The following is a 20,413-nucleotide window of genomic DNA, read 5'->3' on the forward strand; positions in this document are numbered from 1 at the left end:
AAAAATTTCCTCCATTCATGGGAACATTGGGATCATTAATGTTATAGTCAACTACTCGTATCCTAGGTTACCAGCCACCTCTGCAGTCTATTAATTGTCGCTGTTTCCCAGAAAAGAAGCTCAACACTCACAAGGATATTGCTATTCTTCCTGCATTCCCTGATTCTGGAAAAACTTCAATGCCCCCTCGTCTCCTCCAATGTTGTAAAGTCATACAACCTCTGCTTGCGCCAACATTGTTAAGGCCAGTGGCTCATCCATGCTCCTAGTCCGAGCTGTCATTTATCAGGAATGCTTCACCATTTGAGAAGCAGATAGACAAGAGGCAAGGTGCGCTCCGGAACGTAGAAAATGAAAAAACTAGAAATGTTTTTTCCCACCATAGACTTTTAGATATTTCATCACCGCAGACTGAATCTCTTTGTTTCTCAGACTATAAATCATAGGATTTATAAAGGGGGTCAGTACAATGTAGACAAGGGAAATAAACTTGTTAAGAGTCAATGAGTGTCCTCTGTAAGGGACCATGTAGATTACGAGCATGGAGCCATAATAGGTAGAAACGACCACCAAGTGAGAGCTACAGGTGGAGAAAGTTTTTTGCCGACCTGAGGTGGAGGAAATTCCAAAAATAACAATAAAAATAAAGATGTATGATGTCACAATAAATAAGAAAGGTAATAGAATTATTGGAAAAGAGAGGACAATCATTTCAATGCTTACGCTCGTTGTATCTGAGCAGGAAAGTTCTAAAAGAGGAGCAAAGTCACAAAAGAAATGGTCAATGACATTCGGCCCACAGAAGTCTAAGCCACATACAAGTGTAAGTGATAAAAAGTCTAACATAAAACTGAGTCCCCAGGATGAGAGGATGAGACTATATTTAAGATTCTGACTCATCAGTGAGATATAATGTAGAGGTTTACAGATAGCCAAGTACCGGTCATAGGACATGGCGGTGAGCAAAAAACACTCGGCACAGACCGTTCCCCCATAAAAGTAAAACTGAGCAAAGCATGCAGCAAAAGATATAACACTCCCCTCCATTATAATAATATCCAGCATTTTAGGAATGATACTGGATACAACGATTATATCTGACAGGGCCAAGTGTCCAAGAAAGAAATACATGGGAGAATGGAGACGTTGGCTGGTGGACACCAGGAAAATTATTATGACATTTTCACACATGGTCATACAATATATGAGAAGTATTGTAGAGAATAAGGGCAACTTGTAATCAACCAGATCGGGGAAACCCAGTAAAAGAAACTCAACAACAGTGGTAAAGTTGACTATATGGACATCCATCTCTAAATGCATTGTGGAGGCCTCTCGTAGAGCGTGTTCATTAGATTTAACTTAAAAACTTGACCAATAACAGAAATTAAATGTTCTTAGATGTTCAGTAGAGCAATATTAATAGCTGAACATCAGGAAGCCTTCTTCATAGACTTGCTTATTCCTCTACAACAATCTGATGATAAAATACAGTAGATATTGCTGCTGCCTGAATGGCTGTGTGCAACAGTTTCTTGGTTTCCTCTGAGAAGATAAATTATTTAGGTTTTTATGTCTTGTTTTTATCTACACCTGAAATCTCCAAGGACGAGAATATTGGAGGCAAATTATTACCTGAGATTCTTTTAGCATATACTCTTAGGGTATGTAAATTATAAAATTAGTAAGTGAAAAAAATAATGAGTCACAATGATGATAATTATAATTATCGAGCAAAAGAATATCAAATAAAATACATGGAAGATCTTTTATTAGTAACTAAAAATGTTTAGATATCATTAGTTATTCATGTATTTCTTTTCTGAAAACCTTACGTTGAAACATTATGAAAAAAACATAAACACACTTTTGGTTTTTTTAATCCCATTTTTCAAGAGCTGAACTCAAGATCTAAGACTTTTTCTATGTATACAAAAGGCTTTTTTCTCTCAAATGTTGCTCACATATTTGTCTAAATCTGTGTTAGCGAGCTCATTTCTTCTGTCGAGATAATCCATCCACCTCCCAGATGTGGCATATTCAGCTCAAAAATATTTCCAGAATCCGTCCTTTCCTCCACCCACAATCTACTAAAATGCTTGTGCATGCCCTCATCATCTCCCGCCTTGATTACTGCAACATCCTTTCCTGTGGCCTCCCTGCTAACACCCTCGCACCTCTCCAGTCCATCCTTTACTCTGCCGTCCAACTAATTCATTTCTCTCCTCGCTACTCCTCCACTTGTCCCCTCTGCAAATCTCTTCACTGGCTCCCATTCTCTCAGCGTATCCAGTTCAAATTACTAATACTGACCTACAAGACCATCTACAACCTGTCTCCCCCATATGTCTCTGAACTAATCTCCCGATACTTTCCCTCACGTAATCTCCGATCCTCCCAAGACCTCCTTCTCTCCTCTACACTTATTCGCTCTTCATCCAACCGCCTCCAAGACTACTCCAGAATATCCCCATCCTCTGGAATTCTTTGCCCCAACATGTGCAACTATCAACCACATTCGGATCCTTCAGATGGAACTTGAAAACCCACCTCTTCAAGAAAGCTTACAGCCTGCAATGACCCCGCTACCTTCTCACCACTACCGGAGATATCGCCTCAACCAATAGCGGAACTGCTGAAACCCCCCATCCTACTGTCTCCTTCCCCGCCATCCTGTAGAATGTAAGTCCGAAAGGGCAGGGTCCTCTCTCCCCTCTGTATCAGTGAGTCATTGTTAGTTTGTTTACTGTAAGTGATATCTGTAATTTGTATGTAACCCCTTCTCATGTACCCCACCATAGAATCAATGGTGCTTTATAAATAAATAATAATAAAAATTTTTAACAGACAGAATAATTATTGCACACGTGTGCTTTAGGCTTACCCAATAAAAAGCTACTCTAAAATGTGCAGTTTTACAGTATTAGGGGTTTCCGGGTTTTCTTATTGACGCCTCTCCCGATGTGACAGCTCTACACGGGAGATTGTTGTAGGACACTCATTATTAAATGGATTATATCGGAACAGGGATTATTTGTGTTGGTTTATTATTTTATTTTTTTGCAGGTGATCGAGGGCGTTGCGGGAATTAGGCGTATGATAAATATGGGAAACTGTGTTGTGTTTTATTTAATTAAAATACTTTATTCTGGCTGTGTCTTTAGTTAACCCTTTAACTATAGGATTAGTAATGGATAGGCATCTTATTGATGCCTCCCCATTAGTTAGCCGGGCTTGATGTCACCTTACAATACAAAGATGACGTCAACCACACAACTATTACCCCATATTCCACCGCTACAGGGCAGTGGTAAGAGAGAGGCTAAGTGCCGGAACCCTAACCCTAACCCCATAAAAGTTTTAAATGAGGGCCACCTGTTTCTCCTCAAAAAATTTGGAATCAGGGCAATCTAATGACTGTGTAAAAGCTGAGTGAGAACCACATGTTTACCCTCTGAAAATTTGGGGCAAGGGAAACTTGTTTATCAGGAATGAAGGAACAAGCTAGTTGATACTCGCACATCACTTGAGTACCTGGGTATTCAGATGTGCTCGTTACTCGGCGAGCATTGGGCAGTGCTCGATGTAAAACTCGAATCGCTGCCTGTTTGTTGCCTGTTACGTAGCCTATAAGCATGTGTGGATTACCTGCTCCTCACTGTAAAGCCGTAGCCATTTTGTTTGTGGCGTTGCTGTGATTAGCTGGCCGAGTGAAAGCATGAGGGGTTATAAAAGAAAAGGCACCACCTAACTCAGCACACTGACACCAATGCGCAGCTCTGTGACATTTTGTTTTGAAGGGAGAGAGTGCTTGTCCAGTCCTGTGTGTGCCCAGTATAATGAATCAGAGTCCTGCAGTGTAGATACTGGTGCTGAAGCTGAACCATCATACTGACAGCCCTAGTAAGGGCTAATCGTTTGCTTTGCTGTTTGTATCGCATACATTTTGCATTTAGTGTAGGGGGAAATAGTGTAGAGTTGTAGGAGCAGGGACAGTGACAAAATCCAGGCTTTAGATGCTTCTAAACTGAAGTTATTTTGCCTTGTGATATTATGAGTGGCCATCCTTATGTTGGGTAAACGATCCTGAAGAGCCGTGTCCCCAGGGATCTACCATGTTGATTGCTTTTGTCCATTTTGTTATTTGATTATTTCATTTTTATTATTTCTTTTATTATTTTTATCATGTGCCTACATACATACATTCCACATCATGTTTTATATGTGTAATTATGCACCTATCGCTCTATGCACTTTATAAGTATGTTGTTACACTCCTTAATACAAGTGATGCATTCCTATCTATGGTCCACTTTGTCATTCATATTTTATATTTTTTATTTTCCTCTTTTTGTTTAGTCTGGCAACTGGGCCCAGCACTTACTCTGTTCATGCATCTCATATCTCATTCTTCTGGAGCTCTAAGACATTGCACATTCACGTTTTCCCTTCTTCTTCCACTTCACAGTCCATTCTAGCATGTAAGCATTCCACGCTGGAACACATTTTTTCAGCACTTCCGGCTGGTGAGACAAACTCTTTCACGCCTACCCGCAGACACACCAATAGAGCACACATGCGTTCCACGCTGGAACGCAACCTCACCTGACTTCCTGTCTGTGTGATGCGCTCTCCGGATGTGCGTCACATGGTACCGCATGTCAGTTGTGAGAAACCATGCATGGTTACTCAGACATACAATCACTCTAGGCCATGCAACATCTGTACGGAATATCTCTCATTGGCTCAATAGACCCTTAAATAATCCCTCCCTTCCTTCTGCCTTTGTTCCTTGTAAAAGCTGCAGCGAAACGAGCATTGGGCACAGCGGTCAGAGCGGTAAGCAGTCCTCACCATCACTTGGCACTTTTCCACTTCAGCTATTTGTGCATTAGTCACTTTAACCTATTTGTACTTCTTATTATTCAATTGTGCCTTTGCTGGTGTTCGTATCTATCCCAGCCACCAGGCTGGTATTCCTTTGCACTATAATCATATGTAAAATATCAAGAAGAAAGACATAGGTCATAAAAAGGGGATCAGCGTAGAACATGGAAATCACATAGAAAAGATTTTTATAGAACAGAAAAAAACACACAAACTATTTTAAAATATATCACAAAGGTTATGTCACTGTCAGGTGATCCAATAACTAAGAGTGTCACTCATTTCATAAAATACATGTTTTATTAAACATTAATTGACATACAACCATAAAATCATTGCCTCAAACCAACACTTATGGGAAGGACAAACAGCAAAAGGATACAATTCCAATTATATAATGTGTCAAAATTTAAAGAAAATGATTACAGTATCCTGAATAATATAATATGCCCAACAATATACTTAGTATTTATTGATTAGATACATTTTTAACTAAACTATAGAAAATTGCATGCTAAAAACCTGCATAGATGTGAATAAAATTTACTGCCTTAATTTGAATAGAATATAACACATAATTCACACCATTGAATGACTATTCATTAATCAGCTATTGCTGCTGCTACACCACCATAGCCTTACACATATGTGGATTCTAATCACCCACAATATGCAATATATGCAGCCATTGCTGCTACAGCGCTACCACAGCCTCTCATGTATGCAGGTTAAAATGTCCCAAAGCATGAAAATAAATGTGATGAATGAATCGCCAAATACATATTACCTGAGCGGTGTGCACAGTGGAGTTAGGCATAGAGTAGGATGCTGCTTCCCCGCACCCCAACGCGCGTTTCGCCCGTGCTTCTTCCCTGATTAATGAATCGTCATTCAATGGTGTGAATTATGTGTTATATTCTATTCACATTAAGGCAGTAAATTTTATTCACATCTATGCAGGTTTTTCGCATGCAATTTTCTATAGTTTAATTAAAAATGTATCTAATCAATAAATACTAAGTATATTGTTGGGCATATTATATTATTCAGGATACTGTAGTCATTTTCTTTAAATTTTGACACATTATATAATTGGAATTGTATCCTTTTTCTGTTTCTCCTTCCTATAAGTGTTGGTTTGAGGCAATGGTTTTATGGTTGTATGTCAATTAATTTTTAATAAAACATGTATTTTATGAAATGAGTGACACTCTTGGTTATTGGGTCACCTGACAGTGACATAACCTTTGTGATATATTTGTGCATTGAGAGTGTACAGTCATGGCCAAAAGTTTTGAGAATTACACAAATATTATATTTTCACATGATCTGCTGGCCTCTGGTTTTTATGTGTTTGTCAGATGTTTTTATCACATACAGAAATATAATTGCAATCATATTATGAGAAACAAAAGGTTATATTGACAGTTAGAATGAGTTAATGCAGCAAGTCAATATTTGCAGTGTTGACCCTTCTTCTTCAGGACCTCTGCAATTCTCCCTGGCATGCTCTCAATCAACTTCTGGATCAATTCCTGACTGATAGCAGTCCATTCTTGCAAAATCAATGCTTTTATTTTGTCTGAATTTGAAGGTTTTTGTTTGTCCTCCCATCTCTTGATGATTGACCACAAGTTCTCAATGGGATTAAGATCTGGGGAGTTTCCAGGCCATGGTCCCAAAATCTCTATGTTTTGTTCCCTGAGCCATTTAGTTATCACCTTTGCTTTATGGCAAGGTGCTCCATCATGTTGAAAAAGGCATTGTTGATCGCCAAACTGCTCTTGGACGGTTGGGAGAAGTTGCTCTTGGAGGACATTCTGGTACCATTCTTTATTCATGGCTGTGTTTTTAGGCAAGACTGAGAGAGAGCCCATTCCCTTGGCTGAGAAGCAACCCCACACATGAATGGTTTCAGGATGCTTGACAGTTGGCATGAGACAAGACTGGTGGTAGCACTCACCTGGTCTTCTCCAAATAAGCCGTTTTCCAGATGTCCCAAACAATCGAAAAGGGGATTCATCAGAGAAAATGACTTTATCCCAGTCCTCAGCAGTCCACTCCCTGTACCTCTTGCAGAATATAAGTTTGTCCAGGATGTTTTTTCTGGAGAGAAGTGGCTTCTTTGCTGCCCTCCTTGAGACCAGGCCTTGTTCCAAGTCTCCGCCTCACAGTGCGTGCAAATGCACTCACACCTGCCTGCTGCCATTCCTGAGCAAGCTCTGCACTGCTGGTAGCCCGATCCCGCAGCTGAAACACTTTTAAGAGACGGTCCTGGTGCTTGCTGGTCTTTCTTGGGCACCCTGGAGCCTTTTTGGTAACAAGGGAACCTCTCTCCTTGAAGTTCTTGATGATGCGATAGATTGTTGACTGAGGTGCAATCTTTCTAGCTGCGATACTCTTCCCTGTTAGGCCATTTTTGTGCAGTGCAATGATGACTGCACGTGTTTCTTTAGAGATAACCATGGTTAACAGAAGAGAAACAATGATGCCAAGCACCAGCCTCCTTTTAAAGTGTCCAGTGGTGTCATTCTTACTTAAAAATGACAGATTGATCTCCAGCCCTGTCCTCATCAACACCCACACCTGTGTTAATGGAGCAATCACTGAAACGATGTTAGCTGGTCCTTTTAAGGCAGGGCTGCAATGATGTCGAAATGTGTTTTGGGGGATAAAGTTCATTTTCTAGGCAAATATTGACTTTGCAAGTAATTGCTGTTAAGCTGATCACTCTTTATAACATTCTGGAGTAAATGCAAATTGCCATTAGAAAAAATGAAGCTGTAGACTTTGTAAAAATTAATATTTGTGTCATTCTCAAAACTTTTGGCCATGACTATAGCCCGCTCCTTTGAAGGATAATGGGCTTGGGTATTGTGCTTACCAAACTATTTTAAAAGCATTAAAATAGTCACTATTGTGACATGTATTGACTATACATAGGCACGTAATAAGGGCTGTAACTAACTGCTTATAGATCAGGATCGTGGAATTTTGATGGTTATTAAGAATAAAATCAAAACCAGTGAAGCCAAGCTGGCAAAATTTGATAAAAAGTAATTGGTTGAACCTTTTCAGATACAGTTGATACAGTCCACCATTGATAATTTTGAAAAGGAAGTAATTGGTGGCAAAAAACGCAAGTTTAAGGCCTCTTTCACACATCCGGTTTTCGCCGTCAGGCACGATCCGGCTCTTTTGACAAAAACCGGATCCGGCGAAATGCAATGCCGGATCCGGTTTCCCCCCCATTGACTTGCATTAGCGCCAGATCGCGCCGGATGGCCATGCGTTTCGTCCGGTTTTCGCCGGATCCGGCAATGTGTCGCAATCCTGCGTCTGGAAAAAACGGCTACTGTAATGTTTTTTGTCTCCGGCGAAAAAGCCGGACCCCCCAGATCCGGCGGGTCCGGCTTTTTCACACAATGAAAGTCTATGAGCGCCGCAATGTGCCCGATCCGGCAAAAGCCGGATCCGGTGGCCGGATCCGGCTTTTTGGGTCTGAGCATGCTCAGTAGCTTTGCCCACAGCACACATATATAAAACCATGGCAGTGGGACCCTCAGCCACACCCAACATGCCACCCAAGACAGGAACCAGCCTCAGGAAAAGGCAGGAGACTACTGCACCACCACCAGCACCACCACCCCAAATGGAGCAAAGCGACCATGCGGAACAACCGGAGGGGAGTCCACCAGCAGATGACAGACGGTAATTATCAAATCCCCCATTCCTCAAAACTACGGCCATGGAATATCAAGACATTCATTGGCCCTTTGTTTCTCTTTATTCAACAGCCGCCCCAGAGATGCAGCAGCAGCAGCAGCACTGGCAGCAGCAGCAGCAGCACCACCCACAGGAGTGGAGTCTGGCCAGCAGAAGGACACCACATCTTCTTCTGGGAGCCCTCCCTCGCATCGTCAGCGTTTGACGGTAAGTTTTTATTTCCAAAATCCATCATCTCTGTAATATATGTCTGTTCATTGGCTTTTATTTCAAAACAGGAATCACAAGCTGAAGAGGAGCTCCCAGAAGAAGAAGGAAGGGGTGGACAGACACCTGGAGTGGGCTCACAATTGGTAAGTTTTTTTCATCAAACGCAGAAACACTACATCACACTACACACAACACATAGAAAACAATGTACCGCAGACATCACACAGCAAACAAATATGCCTACATCCAAACACATAACTTTTTTTCTTTTCTTCTCTAGTCTTCCCAATCTGGTGCTCGGCCAAGAGGTCCTCGCAGTGCCTCCCAGGGTCGTCGGCGACAACAACGCGGCGGTTACCAGCGTGTAAGTATAATATTTAAGTTTTAAATTTTGGTACACTTTTTATTTCATGTCTTAAAGTGTGGTGCCTAATTTTGCTATTTTTCTCTTTTACTTTAGCAGCCTTCACAGCATGCTCCCGACTCTGACGGTGAGGATGGAGGAATAGATGTGGACCAGCTAATCGATCTCGTCAGAGAAAGGGAGCCGCTTTGGAATATGGCTGACCGCCGCCATGCTGACCTGATAGTTACCCGACGGCTCTGGGAGGAAATCTGTTCGCTCCTTGTGGACCGCTGGGAGGACCTCGATGCTCGGGCTCAGATTAAAGAGCGTAAGTATATACAGTACCGGTTGCTTGATGTAAACCAGTGTTTCCCGAACTCCAGTCCACGTGGTCCTCACGGATCATGTTATCAGGATTTCAATTTACTATGGAAATCAAGAAAACATGACCCCTGGGGACCACAAGGACTGGAGTTTGGGAAACACTGATGTTGTATACTAACCACTTTGTCCTTTCTCGTTTCAGGGAACAGAATTGTGAATCGGTGGCGGTCTGTGAGGGATCATTTCAAGAAGGAGTTCAATAAAGAGATGCGAGCCCCGAGTGGATCTGGAGGACGCAGGAGCAAGTACAAGTACGCACGAGCCCTGTCGTTCCTCCGGGATACAATGGTCACCAGAAGGTAAATATTACACACCACATGTAAAAAAAAAATGTTTAGATGTAAAAAAATTTTTTCAGCCAGGGCCATACCATGTCACTATTTTAATTGTTATTTTTTTTCTTTATTCCACAGCACGGTGAGCAGCACTCGGGAGCCTGCACGGTTGGACCCTTCTGAGGCGATCCCTGCGGAGACCGGCACCGAGGGACACTTCGACCGCCCCGGTACATCTGCACCTTCCCAGCCTTCCCACACATTAGACCCATCTGTCCCATCCACCAGCGCAGGAGCATCGTGGCCGACAACATTACATGGAGCTGCTGGTGAGGAGATCGCTTTCCCTTTACCCCACCCTTCTGCCCCTGCCACCTCTAGTACACCTGCGGGTACTGGGCGGCAGCGGCAGAGGGGTCAGGAAAAGACTTATGCTCCAGAGTTCTTGCATCTGAATGCATCTTTCCAGAACTGTCTAAAAGTCTTGTCAGCGCAAATGTCCGCAGGCTTTCAGCAGATCAACTCCAGCATTCTGGAGGTGAAGACACTTCTGCAAACCATGCATTCAGAAGCAAGATCTTCGCCAAACCACACCTTTTTCAGGTCTGTTGTGGAGCGCATGGAAACGCTCTCTCCTAGCCAGCAGATGCATGTAATGCATTCGTGCCACGGTGCTCTCCAGCAAGTTACCTCCCAACCTCCTCCTCCCACCCCAGTAGTTCCTCCACCTGCACCCCCTCCAGCCACTTTCCCTCCTCCCCCTCCTATTACATACCAGCCACCTCCCCAGTACCAGCCACCTCCCCAGTTCCACCAACCTCCCCAGTACCAGCAAACTCCCCATTACCAGACATCTCCCAACTTCCAGCAACCTGCCCCGTACCAAACTCATTCCCCATACCACTTTCCATCCACATCATCTGCTCCTACAGTCCCTGCCCAACCCTCCACTCCACCACCCACCACCTCTTCTGCCTCCCACATGTCAACCCATTCTCTAGCTTTTTCCACACCTTCACCTCTAACTGTTCCTTCCCCACCACGATCCCAGTCCTCTCTCCACACTCCCAGTGTCGAAGTGTCCCGCAGCCCCTCCAGCAGTATTTCCAACCCACACTACACAAATTTATAAAAATGTGTGTATTTAAATAAAAATGACCAATTTTATGGTTTCAAAGGTTTATTAAAAAAGTTTATTTAAATTTCAAAAAAGTTTAGTAAAAAAAAAAATTTTTTCAATAAAAGTTTAATTATTGTTTTACACTTGTTGTCTGTCATTTCTTTCTGCGGCGAAATATGGTAAAAAAAAAAAGGTTAAATACAGGGTATTTAAAAGGTAAAAAGTTTTTCAAAACCAGGTATATAACTGTGGGTAAATTTTACCTTTTTGCCACAGTTGTGTTCCTGGTTGTGTTTGAAGAAAAGTATTTCACCAAAAAAGTTGTGTTTATTGTTGGTGATTTCCTAACAATGTACACGACTTTTGTTAAAAGGTGAAATACTTTGCATAAAACACAACCAGGTACACACCTGTGGCATAAAGGTAAAAATAGTAAGACCATGACAAGATAGCCAACTTTGGTTGGAAAAGGTATATACTGTTGGTACAGAAGGTACACAAGTTTGGATAAGGGCAGAAATTTATCAAATTCTGTCATCCTGCCAGTGTACTCTGCCTTGAGGTGACATAAAGTATTGTGCAAAATTGTCCCTCATTACTGAAACCATCACAGAACTTCTAGTGGTAATGTCCTGGTAATCTTGCAAGGTGGATTCTTCAGATAACAAAATTGTGGAGTACCACGCACGCTTTGATCACCTCATCCACAGTTTCTGTCTTGAGGTTGATCGCAGTCAATAGGACCCGCCATTTGGCTGTCAGAATACCAAAGGTACATTCAACCATTCTTCTTGCTCTTGTGAGGCGGTAATTAAAAATGCGCTTTGTTCTTGTCAATCCTCTGCTACCATACGGTTTCAAAAGGTGTTCTGACAGCTGGAAGGCTTCATCCCCTACACAGACAAATGGCATAGGTGGACCAGATGCTTGCGGCAGCGGTCTAGGGGATGGGAACTGGAAGGTGTTTCCATACAGTTTACGCCCCATGGCAGACAATTTGAAAACTTGAGAGTCATTGGAGCGGCCATAGGCCCCAATATCAACCGCAATAAATTTGTATTCCGCGTCAGCGATGGCCATGAGGACAATGGAAAAATATTTCTTGTAACTGAAATATTCCGATCCGGATCCTGCTGGCTTTACAATGCGGATATGTTTCCCGTCCACAGCGCCCAAGCAGTTCGGAAACTGACATATCTGTAGAAACTTTTCAGAAATTTCAATCCACCTCTCTGTTGTGGGCTCTGGTAAAAACTCTTCAGCTAAGGAATCCCACAGTGCACGGCATGTGTACTTCACTATTCCTGATATGGTGGAAATCCCGAGTCTGTACTGGAAATGCAGTGACGAAAGGGATTCTCCAGTTGCAAGAAATCTGTGGGGAATTAAAAAACAATCAATTAGTTTAAAATCACAGCATTACATACCAAAACTCAGCTATAACACTTGGAGATACAAACTACCACCAACAAGATTGCAGTGAAAGTGAGCTCTGATGCGATCACATCCAATAAATGTGGCTTACCTTAAAGTCACCATCAGACGCTCTGCGGGTGAAGCAGAGAAGCGGCAATAGGTGTCCGCTTTTCTTATGAGGTGTGCAATGCGCTCCACCAAGTAATCAAAATTCTCCATTTTCATCCGAACATATCCAAAAAATGTATCCGGGTTTCGTCTAAGGTCCATGCAGAGTGTAGAATAGACCCCACGCGTCATTCTCTTGGCTGTGATGGGGTGGATCCACAAATGTCGTCTACGATGCCTGATGCGCTGCTGTCTCGCTCTCTCCTTCTCCAGAACAATCACCCTCAAACGATTCGCCTGTGCTATAAAATCCACCAAATTCTTCAAAATATTTCCAATCACAACATCCATCTTCGCCAGTCACTTGCTCTTCTCTCCAACCTGCACTTTCTCCTCTACAACCTGTCAAAGAAGGGCTGTAGGAACACGGTATATATAGTTTTTCAGTAGCCAATCTTGTTCAGAAGGCCACAAGGGGCATTTTTAAAAACCGGATCCGGCATAATCCGTCGAAAAATGGATCGAAAACCGGATGAACCGGATGAGACGGATCCGGTTTTGGCTGTCATGCGCAAGACGGATCCGGCAGAAAACCGGATCCGTCACATCCGGTTTTACAAAACATTTGCCAGATCCGGCGCTCCGGCACGACGCCGGAACGCGCCTGATGGCGAAAACCTGATGTGTGAAAGTAGCCTAAGGTTCTTGAGAACATCTGTCAGGAGGAACTTCAGTGTAAAGGGGGTTTTACACATAGCGATATCACTAGCAATATCGCTAAAACGTCACTGATTTTGTGACGTTATAGTGATATCGCTATGTGTGATACTTACCTCCGACCGGCTCCCCCGCTGTCTATCGCTGATCGCGCGAGATCGGGCGGCTCCATTTCTCGTCGTCTGCTTCCTGCTGGGCTTCCTGCTGTGTGAGACGAGCGATGCGTGGAGGCGGGCGGGAGGACGTCTGGATCGCTGTGTGTGAAAGGTGAGTATTGTGCGCTGCGTCGCTGCTGCATCGCTGTGAGGTCTGTCTGTGTGACAGCTCACTAGCGATCATTTAGCGATGCACCAGCGATCCTGACCGGGTCGTATCACTGGTCGGATCGCTGGTGTATCGCTAAATGTAAAAGGGCCTTAACTCAGTACTAGGAGTACTTCATCCAAATAGGCGCTAGGAAGGAGACTGCACAGCCCTTCTGCTGAGAGAGAATCCTGATCTGCTTCCAGGCTAGCCTGCTCCGATACCATCTGTAACCAGGACCCTGGACTGCATTTATCAAGTGAAGGTACAGAAACTGCAACCGCTGTGTCTTTGTCTGCTTCCTACCCTTGCGGCACTGCTACATCCCCGTGCCAACCACATCTACACTGCCCTGGGACTACAGCTTCACCTGTGGAGAGCTTTTACATCTTTGCTGCACCATACTATCAGTCCCAGCGGATTTGCATGCAGCGTCGGCTTAACATCTCACTTGCCGAACACCACAGGTGGTGTCACAAACTATTCATTCAACTCATTACATTAACCCCATTACTTGGGCACCCAGGGCCACGGACCGGGTCACCACTGCTGTGACACATCTCCCTGACACCAGCCCGGTACCGAGTATCCCACAGCCCTGGGAGGGCGACCCACACCTCCTCTTCAATTTCATGTGCACCTTCCTCTGTGTCACCGTGTAAGGTGGTATAGTATGTGGGAAGGGGCACCTGAGCTTCATCAGGGTCTGATTCTGCCTCAGTACACTGTGAGGACAATGTAGAGCTCTGAGCGAATGTACCAGCAGAAAAATCTAGCAATGGCTGTGCATCAGTGTACTCCATGTCAGATTCATCTTGGACTGGGGAATTCATGATTTGACTTGCTAACCCAGGCATGGTATGTGAAAAGAGCTCCATGGAGTAATTGGTAGTGTGGCCTGCCACATCCTTCACTTTTGGTAGGGGTGAAGGACACAAGGAAAGGTGTTGTTCCTGACCAGGAGCCTCCACTGCCGACTCAGTGCTTTTATTTTTTGAAACTTCAGAAGAGGAGGCGAGAGAGCTGGAGGCTGTGTCAGCAATGTAAGCCAAAACTTGTTCCTGAAGCTCCGGCTTTAAAAGTGGTTTACCTACTCCCAGATAAGAGAGCCTTCGAGGCCTTGTGGAGCCAGACGATGACGCAGGCTCAACACCTCCTGCCTTAGGTGCTATTGTGCTTTTGCTATTACCAACAGATGCAACACCACCACCACCACCACCAACATTGGGACCAGCTGCCAACCCCCGCCCACTTCCTTGGCGTCTTCCACCATACTTCCTCATTTTTGTGAAAATGTACCCAAAATACCATCAGCTATATGGTACTGTAAAACAAGGTAGAAGGTGTATCTACTATTGGTGAGAATTTGAATCTCACTATAGATTTGAGGATGCAGAACTATTATCTCAGGCCCAGTAGAGATTACACCTCAATGTAACAGGCTGAAATTGGATGGTAAATGACAAGATGGAGGGTGTCTATAGGAATGGTGATAATTTGAATCTCACAATAGATTTGAGGATGCTGAACTATTATCTCAGGCCCAGTAGAGATTACACCTCAATGTAACAGACTGAAATTGGATGGTGTATGACAAGTTGGAGGGTGTCTATAGGATTGGTGAGATTTTGAATCTCACTATAGATTTGAGGACGCATAACTATTGTCTCTGGTCCAGTAGAGATTACACCTCAATGTAACAGGCTGAAATTGGATGGTGTATGACAAGGTGGAGGGTGTCTATAGGATTGGTGAGATTTTGAATCTCACTATAGATTTGAGGACACAGAACTATTGTCTCTGGCCCAGTAGAGATGACATCTCAATGTAACAGGCTGAAATTGAATTAATTGTGTATGACAAGGTGTTGGGTGTCTATAGGATTGGTGAGAATTTGAATCTCACTATAGATTTGAGGACGCAGAACTATTGTCTCAGGCCCAGGAGAGATTACACCTCAATGTAACAGGCTGAAATTGGATGGTGTATGACAAGGTGGAGGGTGTCTATAGGATTGGTGAGAATTTGAATGTCACCATAGATTTGAGGATGCAGAACTAATGTCTCTGGCCCAGTAGAGATGACACCTCAATGTAACAGACTGAAATTGGATGGTGTATGGCAAGGTGGAGGGTGTCTATAGGATTGGTGAGAATTTGAATCTCACTATAGATTTGAGGACGCTGAACTATTGTCTCAGGCCCAGTAGAGATTACACCTCAATGTAACAGGCTGAAATTGGATGGTGTATGACAAGGTGCAGGGTGTCTATAGGATTGGAGAGAATTTGAATCTCACTATAGATTTGAGGACGCAGAACTAATGTCTCATGCCCAGGGGAGATTACAGCTCAATGTAAGAGGCTGAAATTGGATGGTGTATGGCAAGGTGGAGGGCATCTACAGGATTGTTGAGAATTTGAATCTCACTATAGATTTGAGGACGCAGAACTAATGTCTTAGGCCCAGGGGAGATTACAGCTCAATGTAAGAGGCTGAAATTGGATGGTGTATGACAAGGAGGAGGATGTCTATAGGATTGGAGAGAATTTGAATCTCACTATAGATTTGAGGACGCAGAACTATTGTCTCAGGCCCAGGAGAGATTACACCTCAATGTAACAGGCTGAAATTGGATGGTGTATGACAAGGTGGAGGGTGTCTATAGGATTGGTGAGAATTTGAATCTCACTATAGATTTGAGGACACAGAACTATTGTCTCTGGCCCAGTAGAGATGACACCTCAATGTAACAGACTGAAATTGGATGGTGTATGGCAAGGTGGAGGGCATCTATAGGATTGGTGAGAATTTGAATCTCACTATAGATTTGAGGACGCTGAACTATTGTCTCAGGCCCAGTAGAGATTACACCTCAATGTAACAGGCTGAAATTGGATGGTGTATGACAAGGTGGAGGGTGTCTATAGGATTGGAGAGAATTTGAATCTCACTATAGATTTGAGGACGCTGAACTAATGTCTCATGCCCAGGGGAGATTACAGCTCAATGTAAGAGGCTGAAATTGGATAGTGTATGGCAAGGTGGAGGGCATCTATAGGATTGTTGAGAATTTGAATCTCACTATAGATTTGAGGACGCAGAACTAATGTCTCATGCCCAGGGGAGATTACAGCTCAATGTAAGAGGCTGAAATTGGATAGTGTATGGCAAGGTGGAGAGCATCTATAGGATTGTTGAGAATTTGAATCTCACTATAGATTTGAGGACGCAGAACTAATGTCTCAGGCCCAGGGGAGATTACAGCTCAATGTATGAGGCTGAAATTGGATGGTGTATGACAAGGAGGAGGGTGTCTATAGGATTGGAGAGAATTTGAATCTTACTATAGATTTGAGGACACAGAACTATTGTCTCAGGCCCAGGAGAGATTACACCTCAATGTAACAGACTGAAATTGGATGGTGTATGACAAGGTGGAGGGTGTCTATAGGATTGGAGAGAATTTGAATCTCACTATAGATTTGAGGACGCTGAACTATTGTCTCAGGCCCAGTAGAGATTACACATCAATGTAACAGGCTGAAATTGGATGGTGTATGACAAGGTGGAGGGCATCTATAGGATTGTTGAGAATTTGAATCTCACTATAGATTTGAGGACGCAGAACTAATGTCTCAGGCCCAGGGGAGATTACAGCTCAATGTAAGAGGCTGAAATTGGATGGTGTATGACAAGGAGGAGGGTGTCTATAGGATTGGAGAGAATTTGAATCTTACTATAGATTTGAGGACACAGAACTATTGTCTCAGGCCCAGGAGAGATTACACCTCAATGTAACAGACTGAAATTGGATGGTGTATGACAAGGTGGAGGGTGTCTATAGGATTGGAGAGAATTTGAATCTCACTATAGATTTGAGGACGCTGAACTATTGTCTCTGGCCCAGTAGAGATTACACATCAATGTAACAGGCTGAAATTGGATGGTGTATGACAAGGTGGAGGGCATCTATAGGATTGTTGAGAATTTGAATCTCACTATAGATTTGAGGACGCTGAACTATTGTCTCAGGCCCAGTAGAGATTACACCTCAATGTAACAGGCTGAAATTGGATGGTGTATGACAAGGTGGAGGGTGTCTATAGGATTGGAGAGAATTGAATCTCACTATAGATTTGAGGACGCTGAACTAATGTCTCATGCCCAGGGGAGATTACAGCTCAATGTAAGAGGGTGAAATTGGATAGTGTATGGCAAGGTGGAGGGCATCTATAGGATTGTTGAGAATTTGAATCTCACTATAGATTTGAGGACGCAGAACTAATGTCTCATGCCCAGGGGAGATTACAGCTCAATGTAACAGGCTGAAATTGGATAGTGTATGGCAAGGTGGAGAGCATCTATAGGATTGTTGAGAATTTGAATCTCACTATAGATTTGAGGATGCAGAACTAATGTCTCAGGCCCAGGGGAGATTACAGCTCAATGTATGAGGCAGAAATTGGATGGTGTATGACAAGGAGGAGGGTGTCTATAGGATTGGAGAGAATTTGAATCTTACTATAGATTTGAGGACACAGAACTATTGTCTCAGGCCCAGGAGAGATTACACCTCAATGTAACAGACTGAAATTGGATGGTGTATGACAAGGTGGAGGGTGTCTATAGGATTGGAGAGAATTTGAATCTCACTATAGATTTGAGGACGCTGAACTATTGTCTCAGGCCCAGTAGAGATTACATATCAATGTAACAGACTGAAATTGGATGGTGTATGACAAGGTGGAGGGTGTCTATAGGATTGGTGAGAATTTGAATCTCACTATAGATTTGACGACGCTGACAGTGATGCTCTCAGTCCCAAGTATGGCAGCAGGCAGCCTAATAAGCAGGACTGCTGCACACACAAAAGGGTGGAAAAATGAACACTTGGTAACTGCAGGAAAGAGGAAGAAAAGTATTTTTGCTTTTAAAAAAGCAGTTTGCACAGCAGTGTGCAAACAGCAATGCAGCTATCAGGGAGCCTTATAAGGCATCCTAATAACCAACAGAGCTGATGCACACAAACAGAGCCTCCCCTGTCACTGCACACAAAGTGTTGTGTTGTAAGTGGAAATCGCAAGCAGCAGAAGCAGTTTTTTGTGTCTTCTTCCCTGCCTAAATGCTCCCTACAGAATCATCATCAGCAGCAGCTCTCCCTATGCTAAGATGGCATAAGTAAGATGGCGGTCGGCGTTCACGCCCTTTTATAGCCCCTGTGACGCCACACAAAGCCAGCCAATCACTTTCATGCCCTTCTCAAAGATGGTGGTGATCGCTGCCTATGTCATCGCGTTGCCCTCAGTGTGCGTCCTCCATCATTGGCTGAAAAAGGGCGCTGGAAGCATCTTTTGAAATGCGACTTTGGAGCTCTGGTCGCTGACCTCGTGGCCGACCTCACGCTATGGTTGGGTTTCGTTTCATGAAACTCGACTTCAGTGAAAGTCGGCGACTTTTGAATATGATCGACCCGTTTCACTCAACTCTAATCTCTACCCAAAAAATAGCTGTGTCCTATGTACCATCACTGCTACCACCATCTCCTGTCATTGTGGATGGAAATTTGGGATTTCAGATAGCTAAGATCATTGATTCTTGCTTAGTTCATTGATCGCTTCAGTATCTGGTACACTGGAAGGGATAGTCCTGAAGAAAAAGATGTAGATACCAGCATCTGGCATCCATGTCGCCAGGCTTATCAAGTCTTTTCACATGGCACACCCTGATAAACCCGGTTCTGATGCTCTTGAAGTCCCTTTTAGCAGGGGGGTACTGTCATGGGATTTAGTGCAGCTGAAAAAAGCCAGAGGACCGCAGCTTCTAACTTTTCCTACTCCTGCACTGATTAGAAGCACTTCACCTTCATATTAACTAATGCACTATTAGCCACTCCCATGTCCTATATAAACAGGGTCCTGGCTAGCATTCATTGTCAGAGCTAACTTAGGCTGCATGGTTGGAGGTTGTTGGTTGGTGGTTGTTATTAGAGAAGGTTTTTGTTAGATCTATCTGAGACTGTTGCAAGGTTTTGAGTGTGTGTGATAATTCCCTTTCTTCTCTTACTTTGATTTAATGCCATCCTCTAGTCCTTGGTGTTTACCTCTGTTTGTGTGTGTATATTTGTATGATTGGTATTTTCCTTTATCCCTGTTCATATTGCCTTGTTAGTCTGGTTGATGTATTACGGTACATCACTTCCTTCTTCCCTGGGTGGGGAATTGTACCGACTGAGGGTGTATTCCGGAGTTTAGACAAGTTACATGGCCCCGGCACTCCACCATCAGAAGTAATCTGGGAAACAGGATAAGCTAGGGTGTCCCTAGCGTTAGGGACAGGGAATTAGCCCATAGTCCTGGGATACCCAACAACAGAGTCATGACACACACTTTCAGATGACAACATGAGCCAGCAGCTGTGACCAGAGGAAAAATGCTTACCTCCAGTGACAGGCATCATTTGATGGGAGAGTATTGCTCCCATTAATCTATGCTTGCTGTCGCTGCATCCCTCAACTGTCAGCTTTATCATGGCTGGTTATCAAGTATTTATTTATTTGCGGATTTATTTAAATAATTTGGGTCCCCCCATTTTTGACAACCAGCCAAGCTAAAATAGACAGCAAGGGGCAGGTATTTTCAGGCTGGTAATGGCCATGGATATTCGCCCCTCAGTCTATAAGACAGCAGCTTGCAGCCATCCCATAAAAAGTGCATGTACTGGATGTGCCAATTCTGGGGCTTTGCCCAGATCTTTCCACTTGCCCTGTAGCGGTGTCACATGGTGTTAAGATTTGTGGGGTTGATGTCACCTTTGTATTGCCAGGTGAAATCAAGCTCGCAGATTAGTAATGGAGAGGCTGAATCAGCAGCTGCAAGCTGAGCATCATTGACTATCGGTGACATCATCAAGATCACGGAGG

At 43.5% G+C, this 20,413-nt stretch overlaps 1 protein-coding gene across 1 annotated transcript; it reads right to left on the reverse strand.

Moving 5' to 3' along the window:
• Positions 1-360: 360 nt before the first annotated feature.
• On the reverse strand, positions 361-1,311 carry LOC141050159 (olfactory receptor 11L1-like). The gene has a single exon (XM_073546992.1). The coding sequence runs from the start codon at positions 1,309-1,311 to the stop codon at positions 361-363; it is 951 nt and encodes a 316-aa protein (XP_073403093.1).
• Between the last annotated feature and the right edge of the window lie 19,102 nt (positions 1,312-20,413).

This window comes from Dendrobates tinctorius, unplaced genomic scaffold (genome assembly GCF_039654945.1).
Source record: "Dendrobates tinctorius isolate UK_male_01 unplaced genomic scaffold, ASM3965494v1 ptg000151l, whole genome shotgun sequence".
Classification (NCBI taxonomy): Eukaryota; Metazoa; Chordata; class Amphibia; order Anura; family Dendrobatidae; genus Dendrobates; species Dendrobates tinctorius.